The 26,504-nt window shown below is 44.0% G+C and overlaps 1 protein-coding gene across 2 annotated transcripts in view; it reads left to right on the plus strand.

The window, feature by feature from the left end:
• DTNBP1 (dystrobrevin binding protein 1) overlaps positions 1 to 26,504 on the plus strand; it is a 151,141-nt gene that overhangs the window by 35,550 nt on the left and 89,087 nt on the right. For both annotated transcript variants that reach the window (XM_019523016.1, XM_019523009.1), the window contains exon 6: positions 17,825 to 17,957. In XM_019523016.1, the coding sequence (XP_019378561.1) occupies positions 17,825 to 17,957 (133 nt within the window). The remainder of the gene's footprint in view (positions 1 to 17,824; positions 17,958 to 26,504) is intronic.

Genomic DNA, 26,504 nt, shown 5'->3' on the forward strand with positions numbered 1-26,504 from the left:
TTTGAGATGTCCTTTTTTTAAATGTACTAGATAAGCTGGGCAGTTGAATCCAGTTTTTATCATCATCAAGGCTAAATTCTGAGCAAGAAAGAACTATTAGGTCAGCTGATTTCACAGCTAGAGCTTTGTTTTTGAGGCCTAGTCAGTTCTACAAACAGTTACAAGTTACATTTGCGGGTTACAAAAATACAAGCTTCATATTAAACAAAAGTTCCAAATGCCTCCAAGAAGCACATATTTATTGCTTATAATTTCTTTGGTTCTGACCATCACACTCAGACCAAAGCTGAATGGTTCCTGCCTGCCACCAGAAAATGTTGCTGAATGTTGCTTTAGAAGCCTTGAAAATTAACAGCATCTGTGCAGTTCAGTGGAATACAGTTAAATTATAAAATGGACAATGGAGCCAAAGAGTTTTGTGTACTTACATGATTTCTGAAAATGGCTTGTATACAAGTAACTGATGTTTTACGATATGGATTATGGGTGCTTAACCCCTGGCCCGTGAGCCAAATCTCGCCCACGTCACTCCTCACTGGTCAGCAAATTTGGTGGTAGGGAGCAGTGGCAATTTAATGCTGAATTTAAGGAGTGTAATCTTGTCTTTTGGTGCCTTACAACTCACGTTGGAGTTGGAAGTCTGATGATGAACGTATTTACATCCGAGTCCTATTGTAAAAACAAAGGAGGTAATGTGTGATGGAGAATCACTGTAAAACGAAGACTGTTATCTCCAAACCTCAGATGGAATGTAAAGGTCCTTTTTATGCTTTCCCTTTTAACTATTTAGTAAATGAGGTAAAGAAGATTTGAAGAAACAGGCCACGATAATTATAACTATCTTTACATCAACCCTAAAGCCCTGATTCCATATTTACCATGTCTGAGAATCTTTTTTTTTCCAACTTTTTCTCTCTAACCTCCATAAAAGAACAAAAAACAATGCCCCTTCTTCCAATCCCCTACATCTCTCCCCAGCAAACGGGAACTCTTTCTGTACCAGAATCTAGAACTGCCTGACGAGTTACTTGGAAAGCCAAGAAGAAACTAGAATAATTCATTGTAAGAAGGTAATGATAAACACCCTCCAAACATCTTTAAGAAGATTAACAAACATCTTCATTTTACTTGAGGTTTATATAAGGGATTATTGCAAAGCCAGCTGAAACAAAAGACATTCTGGTATTTTACAAACAGCCTGACTCTGAGACTTTAAGCCAGGGCTTCTTGGGAAGATAAGACCATGACCTTAGACATCTTGTAATTTTAAAACCGCAAGAATCCTGATTAGAGTTGAAACAAGCTGGTGGGACCACCAGTTTGGCAGTTCTTTGGCAATATTGATATTTCTATCAGGATCTTAATCTATGTATTATAAATTCCAGTAAAATCATAGAAAGGTACTTCAAAGGGCCTTCAAGTCGAACCCCTGTTTAAGGTAAGATTCTCTCTGCATCCTAATCTTGTCTCTTAAGTCATTGTAACCCACATCCATCTTATTGTCATCCACATACTTAGTATCTGTATAATGGATTCCATTCTCTGATGTCATTTAATAAAGATCTTGAACAGATTGGGCCCAGGACAAATCCTTGGGGAACCCTCCTTTTGCTCGTACCTTTTTTTTAGTTTGGCATTGAATCATTGATGGCTTCTCTTTTGACTTTAAATATCCAACCAGTTTTGCATTTACCTTCAGTAGTAGCTTCTTTTAAGCTTCTTGCAGACATAAACCCCCTCCCTCCCCTAAAATGGCGCTTTACTTTAAACTTGGCATGCCTCCAGACTGAAACCAGCGCATGCCATGAAGAAACATTGCATTAGTTTGACCGGGCTCACTCAATGTCTATATGGATCAGGCGCTTCAGTCAGGCTTTTGGGTGCTTTTCTTCAATAACTGGTTTCATCAGCTATTAGATAAAAGTGCCAAGAAAGCCCCACTGAAGCGCTCATCTATACGGACAGCTGTTGAGGTAACGCAATGCTTCTTCTGGAAAAGTGCATTTGGGGATTGTTGGTGAGGGGGGGGTTTTGGGGGGAAAGGGTGTTCCCATGTCTGTCAGCAGCCTTAGAGCATTTCCTTAGCTGTCTTATGAGGAAATTGTGGGAAAAGGTGACAAAGGCCTTACTAAAGTTGACAAGATTCTTTGCGTGAATCTGATATCTTTTATTAGACCAACTTAAATAGTTGGAAAACAATTATTAAGCAAGCTTTCGGGTTCAAAAACCCTTCGTCAGGCTAAGGAAGTTTCAGCAGTTGGTATGTGCTCTTCCTGGATGGAATGAAAAGTAAAGAAGCCAGAGGCTGGTCTGGTATGCATACAAGACAGGTAGTTAGTAAAAATGTAGATTGAGGAGTTAATGGGTGAGAGAGAGGCTGGGCGGGGGGGAAGAGAGAGAAGGGGGATGAATAGTGGAGAGATACCTAGGGAGTCAGATGTCAGGCAGGTTATAATGCGTCATAAATCCAATGTCTATATTTAGTCCATGATTTTTAGTATCCAGGAGGTTGGTGAAGTGGAGTTCATAGGCTTATCTCTGAGAAGTGTTTTGTAAGTTTCCTTTGAGATCTGGACTGAGAGATTGGAGAGAGAGTGGTTTTCTTGTGAGAAATGTGCCCCCACAGGTAATTAGGTATTCCTGTCTTTGATAGATTTCCGGTGTGCATTCATTCTGGTGCACAGTTGTTGTTTGGTCTCTCCTATGTATTTTCCATCAGGGCATTTGGGGCTTTGGATGAGCTGTATTACATTTCTGGAGGTGCAGCTGTAAGATCCAGGAATGACTCTGTTGTGCGGTGTAATAATTGTGGGGGTGGTGGAGATGCGTTGGCAGGTTTTGCATGTCTTGTCATGGCATGGTCTGGATCCTTTTAGTGTGTTCTGGGCTTGAGGAAGTTTGCTTCTGGTGATGAGGTTAGCGAGGTTCAGTGATGGGAACAGCTATGGGCACCAAAGTGGCCCCACAATATGCTAACCTTTTTATGAGCCACTTGGAAGAAGAGTTCCTCAAGAACTGCACCGTCAAACCCTTGTTATCTTAAGATATATCGATGACATCATCATCATGTGGAGGGAAAACCTGCAATTTCTGATTAAGTTCCATCAGAAATTTAGCAATCACCATCCCTTGGTATAATAAAAGATATCAGATTCACCTAAAGAACTTTGTCTGCCTATGTCCTTAGACCAACACAGCTACAACCTACACCCTCTTACTAAAGTTGAGGTATATCACATCCTCTCCTCTCCCCCATTCACAAAGTGGGTCATTTTGTCATAAAAGAAAATTAGGTTAGTCAAGCATGGCTTGTTCAAGACAATGTTTGGTGATTCTTACCACCTTTGTTATTCGTTAGGTGTTTGTAGTGTGTGTATAATAGAAAAACAGAATAGGAAAGGATTGCAAGAGGTCACATGATCCAACCCATTGCTCAACGCGGGATCATCCCTGTCTAAAAGCCATCCTAGCCAAGCGTTCCTTGATTTGCATTTAAGGACTCTCAGTATTGGGACTCCGATTACCTCTCTAGGTACTCAGTTTCAAGTGTTTAACTACCCTGACAGTTGCATGGTTCTTCCTAATTTCCAACCTAAATTTCGTATTACTACTTGTCCTGTACCCCATAAACACAGGACAATTGAATGCCATCTTCTTTCTAACAACCCCTTTAACCTGTTGATGATTAGTATTTGAGTGTCATTATTCAGTTAATAATGCATCTGTAGTTTAATAGTGTCTTCTGGACTATTTCCTTATCCTAATAATGAGAATATTCCCCATGACAATGCTGAAAGCTTTGATAAAACTGAGATATATCACATTCACTGTTTTTCTTTCCATCCACCAAGCCAGTCACTTTGTCTTAGAAACAAATTGGGTTGGTTAATAAGCCTGAATTGCTGTTGACTGAATGAGTGTTAACTGTCCTTATCACTTTGTTCTCTAGGTGTTTTACAAATAGATTCCAGGTGATATTATCTTTCCGAGTATTGAAGTTAGACTGATCTTTAAGGCCATTTATAGACTTTGTTTTTCTAGGTTTAATCTGGACTACAGCTGTCATTATATACACGTGGACAGCTGCAGTTTGAATTAAAATTGGCTCCAGTTTGAATGAACTAATCCTCATTGAATGAAGATTAAAGTTACTATAGACTAGGGTAGTCTGGATTAGGCAATTTAAACTGTATTAACATTATATACAGCATTGCTTTTAGAAAAAATAGTCTTTAGGAACTCAGCAGATAAGCATTGCAAATATTAATCTCCACAAGGGAAACTGAGTTGTGTTTTTGCAACACAACAGAGGCTAACAAAGTAATACCTTTACAAAGTCAAATGTGCCAAGAACACTCAGGTCAGTTGCATCCATTACCACTTCTGTAACAGCACTTTGGATAATTGTGAGTAGGTTTGCAACACTGTAGGAGTGCTTAAACAGGCTTATTATCATCTCATATACCCACACACCCAACCTACAAATTCGGTCTGTTAAGGGGCTGTCAAGTGTATAGACTGTATAACCAGTGCCCCCTGCCCTGATGGTCAATGATAGTCTATTGACCCTTAATTCAAATTGAAATTTAATTCAAACTGTGTGATCCAAGTCAGTTAACATGGTTTAGAAAATGGTGAGCATGTCTGCAAACAGCCTAAGTCTCTGGGTCCTCCATGTTCACAGTGTGCTTCCAGGTATCAAAGTTGGACTAACCAGTATTGAGTTCCCTAGATATAGTTCTCTTTTTACTGAGGCTGTCTTCCCTACTCTATTGTCCCCTCATTCATGGGGATTTCAGAGCTTATGTTACTGATGAAAGCTCAGTTACATCAACCATAGAACATTAGTAGTGAACTGACAAAGGCCCCCATTCCTAAAGAGACTCAGTTTTTCTCAGGCAGTAGAGGGGTGTCTTCCTAGATGAAACCAAACACTTGGTGTAAGTAAAATATATAAGTTATACATGAACAGAGCTGTCAAGGAAATAAAGTATGTATATATAGTAAGGACATTCAGAACTTCAAGTACAGCACTTGTTGCTATGTGCCCCCTGAGAAAAATAGTGATATATTATGTTCAGAGAGATCCCATGTATTTTTACAAGGGCTCTAAAGATGCTTGCTATGTGATTTTTATCCAAACTTTCTCAAATTGTCCAGTCAAACCTTCTGATGCAGGACTTGACAGAACTGGGTGCCCTTGTAAGATCATTTCTCATCCTTTATGGGTAAATTGAATCCTTACCTCCATCCCTCAGGCCAGTTGACTGCTTTCTTCCTCCCCCTGTGAAAACTATCTGACCTGGAGGGGGGAAAGAGAAAAATTCTGTCTTGCCTGCCATTTGAACTCTTACACTGTCCAGCTAATAGCCTGCAGGCAGCCACTTGCAGAGGTGAGAAATAGCTAGTTAAAGAATCCATTCAGTTGTAATGCTCTTTGAATTTAAACCATTGCCACTTTTAACAGGGATGTTGGCTAGGAACAGGACAGATAGCAACCCCCTGGTGTCAAAAATCATGAGACAAACTCTTTAAAATCAAGCATTTTGGAATGTAATTCATGAGAAGCTATTTTTGAAGTATGTGTGCGGTGGGTTTATTTGTGATGGTGTGGGGGGCTGTCGGTGTGTACATCGGGTTTGGAGCCTGGGGAGGGGGTCGTCCCTGCACAGCCTGGCAGAGCCTGACAGAATGCAGGGTACTGTGGGTCAGAAGTGAGGAGCAGCAGCAGCGCTGGGGGGAGCTGTGGCTTGGGAGTGAGAGGCAGGCGCGCACACACAGACAGACAGCTGTCCACAGCTCAGTTGCATAACTTGTTCCTGCCACACTCCCTCCCTCACCATGGGAGCCTTGATCTGGTCCCCCACCCTTTCCATCTCCCTCTGTCTACATGCGTCGGAAGAAAAAATCCCAAGATTTGATCTCTCTATCCGGAGATCATAAGTCAGAGTTAATTCAGGAGTCTTGTGATTTTTTCATGGGAGTTGGCATTATTGGATAACACCACTAATTTATTAGCGTGTTTCATACTAATAGTAACTCCTAGTGCTAGTAGAAGCATTTATTCTCTTTTTGAAAATCACTTTGATCAAACCAGATTTTTATAGAATGTGCGTATTTAGCTTTTTCAGTCTTTAATGGAAGCTGAGTTGAAAAAACATATACAACCTTTTTTTTTTTTTTAAATTAAATTTGATTTGGGGCACACATTTTTAGGTGTTCTTTTTTGTTTCTTTTTAATGAAAAACTGAATTCATTGGAGGTCTCAAACCTAGTTTACTTGAAAATTTTTGCAAAAACCATTAGCAGTTTTGTTGGAACTAATGAAATTCTTCTTTTCTACTTGCATTGCCCTATCAGAGTATGAGCAACAATTAATTTTTCACTGCAAATCCAAGTAGAAAATACAAATTTGAAATGAATTCTGCGTCTTTTCAACCTTTTAGTGAATCACTACTGCTGGCAAGCTGGGAAGTTCTCTTTTGATGGGCTGCAAAAGGAAGTGCCATCAATGCTTTGTCATAAGGTTGTAGTTTAAAATAGGGCTGTGCGAAACAGCTATGTTTTGTTTTGGTTTCAGCCGTTTTGGAGGGACATTGATTTGTTTCGGTGTTCCGCATCACTGTTCCATTTCAATTCAGCTGAATCTGTTTCAGAGTTTCAATGCTGTTTTGGCACTGATTCAGAGATTTGGATCGGCCAGGGAGAGGCAGGCACAGCTGGGTGACTGCAGGTTCTTCCACAGCTCTTCTGGCTGTGCCTGCCTCTCCCTGGGTGGGGGGAGCCACAGGAAAAGCCCCTATGAGTGCCCTGCCTGGCCCCAGCCCCAGCCTTCCAGCACTTAAAAAAAAGACCCACACTCACCAGCTGCAGCAGCAGCAGTCGGGGCCTCTGAGGGCTCATGGCAGAGCCACCCCATGCAGGGCAGACGGGGGCAGCAGGGATTGCCCTCTCTGCCTGGCACCCATATGGCAGCTGCCCCATGGTGTGGGTGCAGTGTGGCTTGGCAGGGCACTGTGCACTGTCTGGGAGCTGGGGCCATGGGCTGAGCGGTGCTGGGCTCCGGATGACTACTAGAGCCACCCCTGCTCCCAGACAGCTTGCAGCGCCCTGCCAAGCCACACTGCACCCATACGATGTGACAGTTGCTGTGAGGGGGGCAATCTCTGCTGTCCCCCACTGCACCACGCTGTGTGGCAGAGGCCCTGCCATGGGCCCTCAGAGGCCCTGATTGCCGCTGCTACAGCTGGTGAGTGCAGGGCTTTTTTTTTTTGCTTTTTTTTGCTTTTTTTTTTGCTTTAAGTGCTGGGAGGCTGGGCAGGGGATGGAGCCAGGCAGGGCAGCCATGGGGACTTCTCCTGTAGCTCATTTGGCTGTGCTTGGCACGGGCTGCACCGAGCAGACTCGGGTGCTGGCACTGGCCTGCAGCGGCAGCATGCTATCATCCCACGTGCAGATCTGGAAGTCCATGCCCCCCAGGAGGGCTGCGGGGCTGTGCCAGTCTCCTCCCAGGGGGCATGGGCCCCTGAATCTGTGCATGGGATGACAGCAGGCTGCCATCCCTCCCCAGAGCACTGGGATTGGAAGGAACCTCAGGGACAGATGGCAGTCACTGGCCAACTATGGGTGTCAATATCAGAACAGTCTTTCTGCCCTTCTTCCCCCTACCTCTTCTTAGTTTGTTTCCCTGCAAGCCTACTCCGAAATATCCAAAATGTTTCCAACGATTTGATTTTTGTTTTGGAGATGTTTCGGAGCCTTCCATTTTGTTTTGGATTCGATGTTTCAGGTGCTGAAACGGGCTGAAATGCCTCCAAAACAAAATGGCTGCCAAAATTTTGCACAGTGCTAGTGTAAAATAAATGTGAACAAAAAGCATCCACGTATGTCACAGGACTTCAAAAGCTACTGACTTCATTTTTTAAAGAACCTCAGCGTATGACAGGTCCTGGAGGACTGGAAAAGGGCCCATGTGGTCCCTGTTTTCAAGAAGGGGAGGAAGGAAGATCCAGGCAACTACAGGCCAGTCAGTCTCACCTCCATGCTTGGTAAAGTCTTTGAAAAGATTATTAAGGCTCATATACGTGAGAGCCCAGCAGGCAAAATTATGCTGTGGGGAAACCAACATGGGTTCGTAGCAGGTAGATCATGCCTGACTAATCTAGTCTCTTTTTATGACCAGGTTACAAAGCACCTGGATGCAGGAGTTACGGGTAGATATCGTTTACTTAGACTTCAGGAAGGCCTTCCATACGGTATCCCACCCCATACTGGTGAACAAATTAAGAGGCTGTGACTTGGATGGTTACACAGTCCGGTGGGTGGCAAATTGGCTAGAGGGTCATACCCAGAGAGTGGTGGTGGATGGGTCGGTATCGACCTGGAAGGGCGTGGGTAGTGGGGTCCCACAGGGCTCGGTCCTTGGACTGATACTCTTCCACATCTTCATCAGTGACTTGGACGAGGGAGTGAAGTGTACTCTGTCCAAGTTTGCGGATGATACAAAACTGTGGGGAGAAGTGGACACACTGGAGGGCAGGGAACAGCTACAGGCAGACCTGGACAGGTTGGACAAATGGGCAGAAAACAATAGAATGTGATTTAACAAGGAGAAATGCAAAGTGCTGCACCTAGGGAGGAAAAATGTCCAGCATACCTACTGCCTAGCAAATGACCTGCTCGTGACAGCCATGGGCCTGGCTGCCGTGTGTGTGTGTGTGTGTGTGTGTGTGTGTGTGCACGCTCGTGCATGTGCGCACATGCATGTGACACCCCCTTCCCCCTGTGTCCTGCTCCCCTAACCCTAAGAAGCCTCTTGTAGGCTGGAAATCTGTTAGTCTACGAGGGAAACCCATAGTTTACTGGGTTTTTCTCCTTTAAAGGAGAAAATTCATGTTTTGCTGTGTTTTTCCATGGCAAACAGAAAACCTGGATCCCTGGTCATCATCACATTATACTTGTGGCTGTGCGGCTAGACAGACAAAAGAACTTAAAATGGGAGTGCTTGGTTAGAGGGCAGAAGCAAATCCTTTAAGCTCAATATTCCATACGTTGAGGGGAAACAGATTCTATGGTCTAGTAATTTATGCTCTCCTTTCCCTCTCCGCAAGATTCTAGTCCTTTTGTTTTCATCTCCATTGATACCTTAAACCCAGGGGCATGGTGGATGGGGTGTGAAACTGGCTGTTGCATGTTTGTCAGCCTCCACTGGACTTATTTGCTCCCTGGCTTCTTTGATCCTATTGACTAGGAAAGTCAGGTGGGAGCTTGAATTAGAGAGTTTACAATTTAATCTTCAAATTTTTTCTGGCTTTAGGAGGGCGATTACCAAAATTTATTTTAGCTGCTGTTGACAGCTGTTCGGAACATTTTTTCCTGGTTTTGTTATGGGTTTTTTTTGTTTTTTTGGGGTAAGATATGGTGTTTTATAGGGAAAAAATGTTTCAAGATGTATGTGCTCCCTGTGTATGGGGAAAAAAGTCTGAATTGGGTAAACAGGGACTTTTGGCAGACATATTCATCCCCTAGGTTCTAGAAAGCCTCTCCGAGTTACGTTCTGTGAAACCAGTTGAAAGACTTGCTTTAGAATGGAGCAGACGTTCTGGAACCTTGGAAGTTGCAGCAGAGCAGAATTGTCATTCTCTGGAGAGAGCTTGTAAAGACTAAAATGCATAGCCCAATCCTTTGAGCAAATATCAGTTATGTTTTTGAGTTTCCCACTAGAGGCTGCTCAAATGCTACTACTCAGAAATGGTTGTTTATTTCTTAACTTGAGAATTTACCCGTACTCTTCCTTTTTGTTTTTAATTATCATATCACATGATTTCTCTTGCAGAAAGGAGGAAATATATATATTTACTAACAGAATGGTACTAGGGTAGCATGTCATAGAATGTCAGTGTTCTTTGTGTGTAAGTAAATCTATCATTGGCTAGCTTGCTTGTTTTCTATAATGTAGTAGTCAGTGGAGGAAGTGCTACAAGTTTGAGTTTTAATGATCATTCAGTAAAGGAGACATTGTGATTATGCAGGCTTACCTGTCTGATGTACTGTGTATATGCATTATAAAATAAGCAGCTGCTTCTGTCTTGTCCCTTCAGTGTTCTCTGCAGGTTAAGCCAGGTCTCTTTTAGAGAATTTCCTGGTATAGTCCTAAATGTTGGTTAAGACTGCGGGAGAAATGTCCCCTGTAATAGAAATACCAGGCTGACAAAGCACCATGTTTAGATCCATCTTTATTGATTAATCTTTTCACTGGGATAGCTTATTTGTTTGGGATAATTTAATTATATAAGCAGAACTCATTTTGCTGGGATCAGCTGCACTGCCACTAGGCGGCTATGATAACTTGCATCACAGCTTTCATAGTATAGACTAGCCCATTTATTTCTTGTGACTGTAAATAGCCAGATGGTTCATTCACCTGTACTTCAAAAAAAATAATCAGTAAACTGTTGGCTTCATTCTTTTCTTTTTTTTTAAGTTAGTCCTTTCGATGCTAACATATTCTGTATTCCAGAAGCAAAACATTACCAATGTTGTATTTCAGTATATTTCTTAGAAAAGCAAACCACTTTGGATTTATTTGACTAATGAACTTCAGTTGTCTTAGACACAAACTTTAGTAATACAGTGGTTAAAGGTAAATTTACCATATTTCCATTTTTCATTGATTTCCAGTGTATTTCTGGGTTTCTACGAGTTGGCAACAAGAGGAAGATCAGGGAAAGAGCATGTCCCTTACTGAATGGGTGAGGCAACCTAGTGACAGATGATGTGGAAAAAGTTGAAGTACTCAATACCCTTTTTACCTCAGTCTTCACAGGCAAGGGCAGCTACCAGCCCACTGCACCTGACAGCACAGTTTGGGGAGGAGGTGAGCAACCAAGAGTAGCAAAAGATCAGGTTAGGGACTATTTAGAAAAGCTGGATCTATACAAGTCCATGGAGCCTGAGTGCAGTGCATTCAAGGGTGCTGAGGGAGTTAGCTGATGTAATTGCAGAGCTTCTGCCCATTATTTTTGAAAACTCATGGTAATCAGAAGGGGTCCCAGATGATTGGAAAAGGGCCCATCTTTAAGAAAGGAACAAGGAGGATCCAGGGAACTACGGACTGGTCAGTCTCACCTCAGTCCCTGGAAAAATCATGGAGCGGGTCCGTAAGGAATCTATTTCTAAGCACTTGGAAGCGAAGATGATTAGAAACAGTCAGCGTGGTTTCACCAAGGGCAAGTCATGCCTGATCAATCTCATTGCGTTCTATGATGAGATAACTGGCTCTGTAGATGCAGGGAGACCAGTGAATGTGATATACTTTGACTTTAGCGAGGCTTTGGATACAGTCTCCCACAACATTCTTGCAAGCAAGCTAAGGAAGTGCACTTTAGATGGATGGACTGTAAGGTGGATAGAAACTTGGCTAGATAGTTGAACTGAAAGGGTGGTAATCAATGGCTCGATTGTCTGGTTGGCAGCTGGTATCAAGTGGAGTGCCCCAGGGGTCAGTTCTGGGGCCAGTTTTGTTCAATATCTACATCGACAATCTGGAAGATGGGATGGAGTTACACCCTCAGCAAGTTTGCAGATGACACCAAGCTGCAGGGAGAAGTAGATATACTGGAGGGTAAGGCTAGGATTAAGAGAGACCTTGACAAATTAGAGCAGTGGTTCCCAGTTTGTGGTATGCGTACCACCAGTGGTACACAGACAGCCTGTCAGTGGTACGTGTTAACAGAATTATTATACTTGCTTTATATGACAAAAGTTTGCTGGTGGTACCTAAGGTTGAACTGAATTTTTTTCTGGTGGAACTTAAGGTTTTATCATTTTAAATTGGTGGTGTGTAATGTGTCAGTTTGAGAACCACTGAATTAGAGGATTGGACCAAAAGAAATTGCATGAGGTTCAATAAGGACACATGCAAAATTGTTCACTTAGGATGAAACAATTCCATGTGCCGGTACAGGCTGGGGACTGACTGGCTAAGCAACAGCTGTGCAGAAAAGGACCTGGGGGTTACAGTGGACAATAAGTTGAATAAGCCAGCAGTGTGCCATTGTAGTGAAGAAGGCTAACGGCATACTGGGCTATATTAGTAGGAGAAAGGGAAGTGATTAGTCCCCTCTATTCTGCATTGGTGAGGCTTCATCTGGAGTCCTCTGTCTTCAGTTTTGGGCCCCCGTTACAGCAGGAGTGTGAACAAATTGGAGCGAGTCCAACAGAGGACAATAGAAATGGTTAGGGGGCTGGGGAACAGGACTTAAGAAGACAAGCTAAGAGAACTGGGCTTATTTAGTTTGGAGAAGAGAAGATTGAGGTGGGGATTTAATAGTCTTCAGCTACCTGAAGGGTGGTTACAAAGAGGATGAATCTAGACTGTTCTTAGTGGTGGCAGATAACAGAACAAGGAGCAAAGGTCTCAAGTGGCAACAGGGGAAGTTTAGAGTGGGTATTAAGAAAACCTTTCTCACTAGGAGAGTTGTAAAGCACTTTAGTAGGCTACCCAGAGAGGTTTTTAGGACCCAGGTAGATAAAACCTTGGCTGGGATTATCTGGTTAGGGATGGTGCTGCTTTGGGCAGGGGGTTGGACTAGATGACTTACTGAGGTCTCTCTCAACCCTAATTTTCTATGATTGTATACAAAACTGCATTGCATTTTTTTTTCAACCTCCCCCCCCTAAATAAATGAAGAACTCTCTGGCGTTATTTGAGTTTGAATAGATTTCTGCATCTGACTTTACTCAAGACTTTTCTAAATCTTTTCTAAATGAAAATAGATGGTTTGGAAATCTTGCTCAGTTCTCAGTGATTGCCAGAATGAAGCAACTTTAAATAATGTTATTTTTTAGATTAAAAGACTATTAGTCTTATGCAAGAGGCAAAACTAGAAGAATAAAAGCTTTCCTTCAACCAAAGGGCTGTATGTGTAATTTTTTTTCAGTAAGGTGTTAATACTGTATAATGCTTGAACACAACTTCTTACCAAAATCTGTTTTGTACAGAATTAAAAGTAGTTAGTCTGACATTCCAAATCCTATTGAGTGCAACTTCACTGAAGGATCCTGCAGGTTATATTTAAAGCAGTAAGTAGTTCAGCAGATCTACTAAATTTACCAAGTCCATAGAATTGACTTGGTATATTAACTTTACTGTGCTTCAGTCACAGAAAAATGAAACAGCCCTTACTTTAAAAATATATAATTGGTCTAATTTCTGTTTTGAAATGGAATGAAAGCCTTTAAAGTAATCATATATCTTCTTCTTCCTCTTTATATAGCAAGACAGAGTTGGGCCTGACTTCATAAGTTATAGAGGGTATGTGTACACTGTGGCAGCTGTGTTCCAGGTTCTCAAGCGTGCCTAGCCTGCATACCACCACTGATGTCCTAGAAATACATCCAGGTGGTTCTTGTAAGTCTTGATTAACCCTCTGTGGCTCTCAGGCATGCTGGAGACAGAGGACTTGAGAATGGCCATAGTGGGATTGGCCTCACCCTATTTCCAGCTTGAGAGTTGGTATCTGGTATTCCATTGTATGGAAAACAAAACACATGAGTCTGCATATTACCTGCATATTACCACCATGAACCTTATCATATTATCTCTTCCACAAGTCTTTCAATCTCTATCTTGAATTATTTCAGGTTCTTTGCCCCAGTTCTAAAAGTTCATTTCTCTGATTGTTAGAAATCTTTTTCTAATATACAATCTAACTTTGCTTATGACCCAGTTTGTATCCATATGATCTTATGATGTTGTTGCTTAACTTTTCCTGCTCTGACATTCATCTAGTGAAAGTATATGAATAAAGTGACTATATGCCCTTTTGACCTTCCATTTTACTAAGCAATAAGGTCATCTTACTTTATTTGATTTATAAAATAGGTTCCCCCCCCACAATTAATAATCCTAGTAGCCCTTCCTTGTGCCTGTTAGTTTAATCTTTTTTTTGAACACAGACGACTAGGTCTGCAAATACCAAAATGGGGTCATATAGAATGGTACCAATATTTCTCTGTGTCTATTAAAAATGCCCTAAAACATCAAAGAGCAGGGACCAGCAGTGGTTTGCTGCCCTGGGCCATAGCTGTTGACCTAGCTCCCTGCTTCTGACTGCACATTTCTGGTCCCTCTCCCTGCCACCTGCAGAGCTCAAGCTGCCTGCATTTCCCTTGCTGTGGATACCTGGCTCCTCTGTAGCATGGGCAAGTGTAGGTGTGAGCAAGGAGGATGGCAGAGGGGGATGATTGCCATGTCCCAATAGTGACCCAGTCCTTTGTGCCACGTCCAGCTCTGAGATGTTTTAAATGGTTTAAAAAAAAAATAAAAAGGAAATAGGTGCAGACGGAGTGAGGAGGGTGGCACTCATTCCATCTGCACGTGGAGTTTGGGGAACCCAGCAGCAGAAGGTTTGCCTTGAAGAACACCAGCTGCTCCACCAAACCAGGATCCAAGGAGGTACAGTGGGGTGTCACAACATGCCCAGCAATGCTGAACACCCTCTCGATTGGAACACTGGTTGGTGGACAGGACAGGTGTTCCTGGGCAACTGTGGCCAGATCCTGCCACATCTGGCTGCAGTTGCTCAATAGGCCAGCGGGTCACAGTCCTTGGTGAGATAGGTAGCCACCGAGGCTTCAGTGCTACCTACCCGATGCTGGGGTCTGGTCCCTCTGGACCCCACCATTGAAGCCATGCTCTTGGCCCACATTGGCAGCACCTGTCAGGGAGGAGACTGGCTGCTGCTGGGAGTGCTAGAATGGGAAAGTGAATCCCCCTCTTGCACATCCCCCTGCCTGTGCCCTTCTGCTTCCCAGATTCGGTTCACCAGCACCTCTGTCCAGTGATTCAGGGTTTTGGTGGCATACGCGCTTCCCTTCACCCTCGGGTCACATGTGGACTGTACTGGACCGCAATGGATCCAGCCGTTTTTTGATGCCCTTCCTCAGCCGCTTCACCAGTGCCTGCACCTCTGGTGACAGCGGCTTGCCCCAGCCAGGAACATCGGTCCCCTGGAACTTCTGCATTTAGTCTCAAGTTCCTTCACTATGGGGATCACCTGGCTAAGTAAAGCATCGCCAGTGCGGATGGTCTTGGTGGCCTTGAGGAATGGCTTGAGAACCACCAAGATCTGGGAGCTGGTATCCTACTCTGTTTTGTTAAGTGGGCCGTTGATCCCAGTCTCCCTGAGCAAGGCCATCTCATGGATGGCCTTCTGTTGCTCCTCCAGCCTTTCCAGTGTCAGATATGTGGAGTTTACTATACAGGTTTCCCTCGCTTTATACGGGTTCTGTATGTGCAAATTTGCACTTATGCAGTGATCTGTTTTATACCAAAAATTTGATATGTGAGAGGTAAATTCACTCTTATGCTATCAGTGTGGTGGAAGACCGCAGTTATCTGCTTTGTGTGGTGCATTGTGGGAGTGACGTGCACCAAAATATAGTCTCCTGTGTGGATCTGTGCTCCTCGCTCATTGGCTGTGACGCATGTTTCTGTAGTTGCCATCCCTACTGTGATAGTGCCCTGTGCTTGTGTGTACTGTCTGCTGTTGGTGAGTAGCAAAATTGCCTTGTAAAAGTGGTAGAAATGGATCTGGGGGGTCGCTACATTCGAGGTCTTGGACCATATCCCTATTTGTTACATTGTAAAGTGGATTCCCTTTTACGAATTTAAGTTATGCACCACTTTCCAGGAACACATATACAGCATAAAGCAAGGGAAACCTGTATCTTCTATCTGCTTACTAGATAGAAGAGATTAGATAGAGAGACTAGCAAAAGAGTGAAGAGGCTGACTAGAAAGCCAGCCACTGCAGCCAGTACCTTTCACCTGCTGATACTTCCAGACAAACAGCTCACAAAAGGGACAGAAAGGCTTCACACGGAGCCTTATGTGCTGTTTCTACATCCCTCCCCCAGAGCACTGTGATTGGAAGGGAACTCAGGGAAAGTTCAGTCACTGGCCAGCTACAGATGTCAATATCAGAGCAGTCTTTCTTCTCCACCTTCCCCTCCCCCCCCTTCTCAGTTTCTCTTTCCCCACAAGACCGCCTTTTCCGAATTGCTGAATCTTTTCCCAAATTGATTCAGATGCTTCAAATAGATTCAGAGCTTTTATGGGTCTCCCAATGTGATTAGAATTCAATGATTCAGCCACTGAATCAGGCTGAATCTTCTACAAATTGAACTGGCGACCAAAGCGTCACACACCTCTAGCTGGAACCAGCATTATCCTGAAGACTCGAGATCATCACTGAGTCATCTAGTACACTCAGGTCTCTCTTTCTTTTTCTTGCCTCCAAACTTTGAATTCCCATCTTACAGCAAACTTCTTGGTTTTGGTTCCAGAGTGTATGTCTCTTCTTTTCCTTCTGTTATTCCTACTAATCCTTTTGTATCACTCAGCAAGGTTATCTAATTCTTCCTGTATAACGGTCTGATATTCTTCCATATTGGCAGCTGTGTATTTTACCTTTTAAGCAATTCATTATCCATCTTGTGGTAATAGTATTAATCCTCATCTTTCCCAGTTGGCTAATAATTTCACTTCAAGTGTTGTGCATAAAAGTAGGTCGATTAGATCCATTTTATTGCCTTAATATTAAAGTCAGTTCTCTTATCATGGAAGGATATTAGATTGATCTGACATGATCCGTGGAGGAAACTTACTATTTTTGTCCCACTTTCTGTTTATTTCCATATTCTTGATTGTTCTTTCTTATTCTAAGACCCTGAGTGGTATTGAAGATAAGGTAATTGGCCTGTAGTTGTCTGAGGGCCCCATCTCCATACTATTTAATGTATCAGTTCTTTCTATATTCTGATAGAGAGATTATCCTAGACCCCTGATTTTGTTACAGTAAGTAGTCTAAATTATTGCTTCCATCTAATTTGCATTATTCTTCATGGTAATTTCCATTATTTTTTATCATCATTCTCATTAGGTATTCTACATTTTTGTCCTTATTGAAGACTGAGCCAAATTAATCATTTAGTACTTAAAATTGAATTGATCTCCACTACCATTTTAAGTGCATAGTTACTTTGCTACCTCTCTCCTGGTTTTTTTTTTTATTTATATGACTAAAGAACCTTTTGGTATTTAGTTTTATTTCCAGCTTAACACAAATGTCTTTTGGCCATTTTCCTTTTACTTCTGCTTTTTCTGATGCCTCAAACATATCTGTCCTTAAGGACCAATCCTTCCTCTGTCCCGACTCGTTATAATATCACTGCTTAGTCTTACTATCTTTCCTTAGGTGTCTATTCCATTTAAGAAAGTCTCTCTAACATTTTCCCCTCTCTTGATACAAGGTACAAATAATACTTTCACTCCTGTCTAAAAGTAATTCTGTTCTCTTCTGTATTTGACCCTTTGACTTCTTAAGTCTAGTTGACTTATTTAATTTCCTTAAGCTCTCAATGTTTCCCCCAAGTTAAATGCTAAGCTTGACTGTCTACTCAAATGGAGTTTCTGTGGAACAGTGATTCTCAGCCAGGATGCTACAGCACAGTTGCTTGCCCCAGCCTGCCCTACCCCATTCGGGGTAACCTGCCGCACGCCAGAGGGCATGTGGCATGGGCGTTCCCCGGGGACAAGTAGCAGCAGCACAAGGTGTGTCACTGCTACTTGTCCCTGGAGAAACAAACGTCCTTGCTCGTGTAGACACAGCCAGTATGTGCAAATGTCTGTAATAGTTTAAGTAACTTAAATCTCTCTATGCCTTATTATTGTGGGACGAGGGGAGGTTGTCCATTTGTTTATAATAATATGTCTAATGATGCTTTTTTAATGTTTGTTTGTTGGGGTTTCTTTTTGCAGCCCAGCTAGAGGCAAACTTTGAGGAAATGGAGAACCATCTATTGCATCTTGAAGACCTATGTGGACAATGTGAATTGGAAAGGTATAAACATATACAGTCACTACAGCTGGAAAGCTACAAGAAAACTAAAAGGTAACTAAGGTATAAATGTTATGACTATACTTTATACAAAAACTATATTACCCTGAGTTCATCAGCATTTTATTCATACATAATTATCCTGGGTGGTGTTTTTCCTTATCATAAAGTTTGTCTTCACATTATTTAGAAGTGTGAGATGGTAACATGACTGATCTATAGTAGTTTGTTTAACATTTGTTTTGCTCCTAACATTAGGTAGAAAGAGAATGCCTTAAAAAAAACCCAGCAGTGTACAGTTGGTATTAAATTGTGCGTGTGTTTGTTAATTGCTATGACAAATAGGAGTCAAGGTTGCACAAAGAAAATATTTCCTTACCTATCATTTTGTAAAACATTTTTAATTCCACATGTATTTTTCAGACACTGTGATCCATTAAGTAGAATTGCTCCATCCTCTTATCTATCTTCCTAGCTGTCTTTCAAATAAAGGGCAGAGGAGGTGTTCCACATACAGTAATGAGGAAGAGTGTTCAGCGTATGGAAAAGAAAATAAGCTAACGTTTTTTGGTTCCTGTGTTTTTGGCAGAGCGATGACTTGACTTTTATTTAAAGATGAAAAAATGTTCCTGTTTTTTCTTGAATCTTTCTTGAACCTGTTGCCTTTGTATTACCATTATGGGAAGTAGTATTATGTTACCAAGAAGTGTCAGCTGTTGTTAGTGCCCTTTTGTCTTGGCACTGAGCAGGCATATAGGTAGTCTCTGACATGAAAACATTAGCATCTAAAGGTCTGGATGTTGCTAATGTGTAAACCATGTGCATAGGCCCAATGATTTTAGTAGGATTACCTGATAGTAGTTAAGTATACGTGTTTTGGAAAATGCAAAGGGTGGAAGAAAAGCAGTAGTAGTAGTATTCCCATTATATCGATGGTGAACTGAGACAGCCAGCCAGAATGATTGAGTGACTTGTCCAAGGGCATAAAAGAAATCTGTGGCAGAGCCAGGGTTGAGCCCAGATCTGGTGTGGGAATTGAGCCTGGATCAGTGCATTCATCACAGGAGTATTTTAGGTCTCTGTGTTGGGATAAATGTATCCAACAGTATCCTTAACTATTTTTTCACCATCCTGCCGAATATCTACAGCATTGAGTGACACTGGCTACCAGTTTTTCAGTACTAGTTAACTTGCCACACACTTTGGAAACATGTGAAGATGAGTATTAGTACATCTAATCCAGTGCAATAATCTTTATGAAGCTTTTTGAGAGGATTTCAGTCAACATACATATTGAAGCATTTATGCATTTCCAAAGAAATCTGTTCAGATGTAAGCAATTTATTTTGATAGGTGTTGAAATGTAATCTAGTAGCTGTTTAGCAAATAGTCATATCTAAAAATAGCTTAGCTAACATGCTACCAATAAGCTGATTATATGTTAATTATTTGGCCAAATGTAGCCAGAATGGGGGGTATAGTTAATTTCTGATGAATAGCATATCATTTTTGCCTTGAGTATCTGTACATATGGATCTCACTGTTGGTGTGTGTGCCCCCATATGCAGGAGTCCACCATATAACCACACGTGTTCTTTGGGGGCAATGGCCGTGTATGCCTTTGTGTTTCCCACCCCTTATGCCCTTAGGAGGGAATGTGACCAACCATTGCTTCATTCCTTCATACAGACTGTAGCAGAATCAAAGCTCCCTAAGCTTGCCTTAGATGGTAGTGTTGCTGCATAGCTTTTAATTTAGTTGCTGTACTTAGTTTCTTTATTTTTATTAATTTTTGTTGTTAGCTTCTTGGTATAATTTTTTTTTAAATGACAGCTTACCTCAGTGCTGGAGCCATGACTGGGTCAAAATCTCCACGTTTTGAAACATGCCCTTTGAGCAATGTGGAAATTTCCCCTGAATAATAGACGTATGTGCCTTTGTTGCGTATGGAAAGACTGTATCCCTGTAAAAGTACGCTGTTTGCAAATCTTTCTTAAAATGCACCTATAGTGGCACACGTGAAAGTTGTTTTTTAAATGGAGAAATCAATGGAAGAAGCCTCTGACACTGAGGCAACAAGAGGTTTGTGATCCTTCTTTGAAATGTTAGGCAGTAAATTCTCTTAACGAGGGATGTCACTTTTAGGTTCTTGCCATTTGAAGAGTCCTAAGATAGTATCTAAGCTGTCCTCTCTGCATGAGAGGACCACAGGCTGCAGGTGTGATTTTGTGGTATTGCTTCCCATAACTTACATTGAGTCAAAGACATTTTGGGAGTTGTCATTCTGAACGTAGTGTTAAATCTGTTATTGTGGAATATGCCCAATACTCAATTACTACTACAGAGCTGATCTTATGCTGTCTGAAGTTTATGGCTGCTGGGCTCCTGACAGGGATATTACTATTCTCGTGTCTACTCTGGGACCAGCTAAGGCAGGGGTGAGCAAAATATGGCTCATGGGCCAGATCCGGCCCACAAGGCCATTCTATCTGGCCCGTGGGGCCCCTAAAAAAAATTTGGAAAATGAATGTTTCTCTGCCTTTGGTTCCTGTCAAAAATGACAGGAACCAAGGGCAGTAGGACCCAGGGGAAGCCCAGCAAGCTCCAATAACAGTGCGGCCTGCCAGGCCCCACCCCCCAGCCAGAAGGCCCTGCCTGGGTTTCTGGGCTGGAGCATGTGGCTGCCCAAGTGTGGGAAGTGTAGGTAAGGTGGGGAGGACGGGGACCTCAGGCAGGGAAGGAGCATGGGGTGGGGAAGCGGCCCCTCCCCACCTACGGCCAGTGCCCCACACTGCAGCTGCTTGCAGCCCACGTGGGGCTGCCTCTGCCTGCTCTGGACAGCCTCATGCGGGCTGCAAGCACCTGGAGCATGGGGCACCATGTGTGGGGTGGGGGAGGGGCTGCTTCCCCCCCGGACGCAACTTTTCCCTGGGTTCTTTCCCTGTGCAGAGGAAAGCGGCCCCTCGCCCCCCTCATGGCTGGTGCCCCACGCTGTCCAGAACAGGCACAGGCAGGCTGCAAGCGACTGCAGGGCAGGATGCCAGGCATGGGGCAGGTGAGGGGCCACTTTTCCCTGTGCTCAGCACCAGCTTCTTCCCTGCTGGCGAGCAGGCGGTTGGGGCTGTGTGCTGTCCCCCACCTGTACTGCAGGACTGGGGGACACTGGGTGTGAGCAGGCAGGGAGCCAGTGGGAGCACAGGGCCTGCACCGGTGTCCCGGGGCCAGTGCCGGTGGGGCCCAGAACAGGGGGGCAGCAGCACGGGGGGTCCCAGCTCCCCCTTCCCTGCTGGTGCAACCCATCCCAGCTCCACAGATCCTTGCCAGCCTCTGAACCGCTTTGGGCCCCACCGGTGCTGGCCCTGGGACGTTGGTCCCAAGACATTGGGACATTGGTCCCAAGATGGTGACCAGGGGACAGGGCACCTGTCAAGGGGTGGGGCTACCCATGCGGCCCTCGACAGCCTGCCAAAACTGGATAAGCGGCCCTCTGCTGAAAATAATTGCCCGCCCCTGAGCTAGGGGAAGATCTGTGATGGCACTGACCATTGCTTTGGTACTAACTTGCCCAGTACCACTTCCTCTGATAATTTCAACTTCTCAGTAACTTTTCTCACCTTGTGGACAGAGCTGTAAATCAGGGGTGTCCAACCTTTTTGAATGTGGGGCCGGATCACGAACTATTTATCACCCAGTGGGCCAGCGAGCCATATTCAAAGACCTCACAGGAAGTGGTATTACATCAGGAAGTGATGTCACATGACCTTTGACACCAATGAAGGTCTCAAGAATATATGAAAGGGTCACGAGCAAACTTTAAAAGTGAGTTCTCCTTTAAAGGAGAAAAGCATATAACTGTGGCTTTTCTCTTGTGGGCTGGCAGAGTTCCAGCCTGCAAGGGACTACTTGGGGGGCCCCCCCATGCCCCACACACTGGGGCACTGGGGTCTGGAGGTAGGAGCAGTGATGGACACTGGGTTGGGACTGTGAAAGGCAGGGACCCCCCACACACACAGGTGCCAGGAGCCCACAGTCACCGGCCTGGCCCCGGAGGAGGCACCATCTTCCGACCCTGGCTCCGGCCCAACCTAGCCCTACCTGCAGTGCCCCAGCCAGGCAGGAGGTGGTAGAGGCTGATGCCAAAAGCAAGCCCGGCCGCCGCACTGCCTCCATGGGTCCACATTGCTGCGGACCCATGCTGGAGGGAGCCGGAGTTGGGGCCAGGGCTGGGCGGCACCTCAGGGTGCAGCAAGCGCAGGCTCTGCCTGAGCCCGGGGCTGACCTGCACAGCGCAGCCAATGCTGACAGCCCAGCGGCAGGAGGCACCTGCCCGCACTGCTTCACCTCCACCTCTGCCAGTGACCGGGCGGCCAAGCCAGGCTTCCTCCTACCTGCGGGCAGGGAGCGGCAAGTCACTCAGGCCAGGAAGCAGTGGCTTCCCCACGTGGTGCTGGGGATGGGAGGAGGCAGGCTGGGTCTGCACTCCTCTTCCCACACACATTGCGTCAGAAAGGTCAAGCTGACACTGTGCATGTGGGAACCTTGTCCCTTCCCCAGCCCTTCAGCAGCCATCAGGAAGCTGTTGAGGGGCTGGGGGAGGGACAAGGGGCAGGAACAAAAGTAAACCGAGTTTACTTCCGTTTCTCATCGCAGCGCTGCGGGCCACAGAAAATGCCTTGGCCACATGTTGAACAAGCCTGCTCTAACCCATCCCAGAACTGGAACTGCCATTCTTGAACATTTCACAGTGTCCAAAATGACAAACTACTGAGCCTGCATCTCAGGGGAAACCGGGCAGCCTAAGGAGCTGGGTCCCTGTGACCTCAAAGGGGACTTGCATCATTCAGGAGATCATGATCAGCAGGAGTGGTGTATACTTAATCTTTCTTGCTATAGCACCCATGCTATAGGTACTTCTCATGGCCTCAGATGTCATATTATTATTATGTATTTTCCAAACATAAACTATACCAGGCTTTCTAGACACTGCATTCTCAATACTAGACAGCAGTATTAACATTCAGTGTCTGGTGACAGTTTTATTTTCAGAACTTTACATAACTTCATATTCACCATGGAAAAGGGGATATTTTAACAGGAGCAGGAGCTTCTGAGTGAAGCTGGTAACAAGGAACAGCTTAAACTCTCAGCATCCTTAGCTTTTTATCCTCCTGCTGTTTTTTCATGTCCCCTATCTGTAGGTATCTTCAGAGCATTCTTTGAGGAGGATGGCAGACTCTTGAAATTCCTCTAGAGCTGCGTCAAATGCAATCATAAAACTTGTTATTCCTTATCTATTATCTCCGGTTCTTGTTGTCTTGTCAATTATTTTATTTTATTTTATTTTTAATTTTTATTTTATTTTTGGATCTGGCTAAAGATATACACCAGTGACTATCACAAATATCAGATCACATTTAAGGAAATAGATTACTTCACACTCAACCTGTCCTAGATTCAGTGGTCATGACACTTGCAAGTGAGAGGTTGAATAATCTGATAGAATAAAATCTATCCACAGAAACAGATCAGTTGTTCCTTTCTGGTAGCTAAGTCTGTTTTTGTCTAACTCAGTCTTTACAACAATTTATTATAGTAGCCAAGTAAAGGGGAATACAGTGGGACACAATTTACTGACAAATTTCCTTAACATTTTAAGGAAGATTTCAGATCTTTTTTGAGGTGGTCAAGTTGGTTGTCTAGATGAATCTACAGGTTGTTTTAGATGCAGTAAAGGATGACAACTGGAGAAGGCCCTCTTAGTTGCATCTGGTCTGCCAAAAAAAGCATAGTTGCCAATTGAACAATTATTCCTTGAAGGGAGAAGTGCCTCCCCACCACTGCCTGGGGCTGCTACATGCAGCCCAGGCTTTGGCAGCAGCAGCAGGCCATGAGGCTGCCAGTGGCAGGCGGCCATCCTGGCTCAGACCATGCAGGTGCCTAAGCCGCGGCCTTGGCCCCCTCTCCTGCCCTGGCTGATCCCCGCCCCAGGCAGGAAGAGGGGTGCTCAGTAGGGCTGTGGAAAATTTTGCTGGCTATTTTGTTTCGAAGCTGTTTTGATGCGTTTTGAGCTTGAAAGAGCGAAATCGAAATGAAATAAAAGCCTTCAAAACGGCTTCCAAATGAAACAAGGGTACTCAAAATGTTTCGAAAGTTTTGAAACCTTTCGAGTTTCAAAGCCGGGCTTACATGGCTTCAGTGCTGGTCCCAGCCAGCAGCAGCATCCTCCTATCATCTGGCACAAATCCAGGGGCTGTTTCCCTCCTCCAGGAGGGTTCTAGCATATTCCCCAGCTTTCCCGGGGGCGTGGGCCCCTGGATCTGTGCACCGGATGACAGCATGCTGCTGCTGCCTGCTGGGGCCAGTGGCAACACCAATCTTCCTGACACTGGGTGCGGGCTGTGCCCAGCACTGGTCCCAGCCAGAAGCGGTAGCCTCCTGTCATCTGGCAGGCAAATTGCGGGCCTGCCCACACCCCTGGGAGGGCTGTTGGGCTCTGCCAGACTCCCCCTGGGGATATGGGCCCCCAGTCTGCCTGACAGATCACAGGAGGCTGCTCCTGCTACCTGGGACCAGCACTGGGCATAGCCTGCACCCAGTGCCAGGAAGATTGGTACTGCTGCTGGCCCCAGGCAGCAGAACCAGCTTCCTGCCATCCAGCAGGAAGATCAGGGGGCCTGCAGCCCTCCCAGGGGTGCAGGTAGGCCTCTGATCTGCCTTCTGGATCACAGGAGGCTGCCGGCAAGTGACAGTTTTGCTTGTCAACACCTTGAGGTGCAGTTTCCCCAAAACTTCTGTACCTATCTCCTTGAAACTTGTCAGGCTTCATGCCCTCAGAAAGGGCTACCATCCCTGCAAGTTTCATCTGAATCAGGCAAAAAATGACAAAGTTATAGGCAGTTTTGTGCTTCCTTATTATAGCCCATGGGTGAAACGTCAAAACAGTGAAACAGTTTCAACGAAATGGAATAGTGCTTTGAAATGAAACTTGAAACTAAACACTGTTCCATCAAAATGTCGAAACAGAAGTTGAAGCAGAACAGTGCTGTTTTGCACAGCCCTAGTGCCCAGCCCCGCCTCTGGTCGTTGCTCAGGAGGAGCTGGGCCCGGCATGTGTGGGCAGGGTTGGACCAATCCAAGACTCTTGCTGCTTTTTCATCAACCAGCCAGGACACTGGTATGGCTTACATAATTTGAGACTGTCCCACCCTACTTATGTGCAAAATTGAACTTAAATCTAGTTAAAGCTCTACTGAAAGTAAATAAATAAATGTAAGCAGAGCTGCGTTCTGATTGCTTCTGAAAGAAAAAAAGTCTTGTTCACATACAATATAAATGACTGAGTTTTAAAAAGAATAACTATTGTAGTGTTTAAAGCACAGAACTGTCAGCAGCACAAAGCCTGTTTTTTTTATAACCCTATTACGGGGACAGTGACTTGCCTTGGTCCTAGTTAGAATTGACTAGATGGCCCCAGGGCTATACTTGTCCCCATGTTTCATACAGTATTTAGTTGACATTGGCAATACAGTTGCTGGAAAACTTGAATAACAAGTCTCAGACTAAATATACTTATGTGGTATAATACTTACTTATTCCAAGCAAGATCAAATTGTTCCTTCATTGTTTCCAAACACAAAGAGAAACCAAAGTGGACAGCAGTATGAAGGGGAGATTGGCAGTATTAACTGTTCTTCCTAGGCAATCCGGTTTAGCAGAAGAATATATGCTTATAGATGGTTTTAGTAGGTAATGGACTCTCCCAGAAAACGATCAATCTATTCTTACTTCAGAAAATGGCTGCCTGTTGACAGTAAGTAACTATTACTTTGAAGGAAATACATGCTTGGGCCTCCATTAAAAAGTCCCTTCCTCCTTGCTGACAGTATCTTTGTTCAGTAGATTGATATCTAATCTCAATTTTGTTAGGAGTATGGACAATGTTTTGAGAGAAGTCTCTAAACATCTTGATGCCTCTGACTTCATTTTGCCTTGTTAATTGAGTTTTCAGTATGGTAAGGATATAAAGTATGATTGATTATCCCTGGGTCATACTTTTGTTAGATCTATTTCTTTTGTCAGTGAATTACAAGACAGGATTAGATTGGCCTACTTTTTAGGTAACTTTATTTTCTCTAAGTAACTTTATTTTCTCTAAGTTTACTCAAAATAGTGTTGGGTAATTTTTGCTCTAAAAACTCATGCTTGAAACTGAAATAATCTATATTGCCATGCCTTTTTATTCAGTGCATAGGTGAGGCTATTAAAGTTAGTGTCACAAGCTGCAGAGGGGAAGCAGGGGTGAGGAGCAGGAGGTTGTTGTGGCCCCGACCCAGGCTCAGGGACAGAATCAAACCTGCAGCAGCCTCCTGTTCCCCCCTCTGGTTTGTATGTGAATATAAGATGAGGGGCTTTTTTCCTCTGCTGATTGAGGGGGGAACCTCATTTTATATTCTAGTTCAGTGGTCACCAACAAGTTGATCTCGGGGCGGGGACAGAAGGTCCTAGGGTGCCCTTTACTTATAAAAAAAAAAAAAAAAAAAAAAAAAAAAAAATTTTTCCCCATTAAAAGGGGGGGGAACAATTTTTTTTAAAAAAAGGTTT

The sequence above is a fragment of the Gavialis gangeticus genome, unplaced genomic scaffold, assembly GCF_001723915.1.
Source record: "Gavialis gangeticus isolate Ggan-Ray unplaced genomic scaffold, GavGan_comp1, whole genome shotgun sequence".
NCBI lineage: Eukaryota > Metazoa > Chordata > Crocodylia > Gavialidae > Gavialis > Gavialis gangeticus.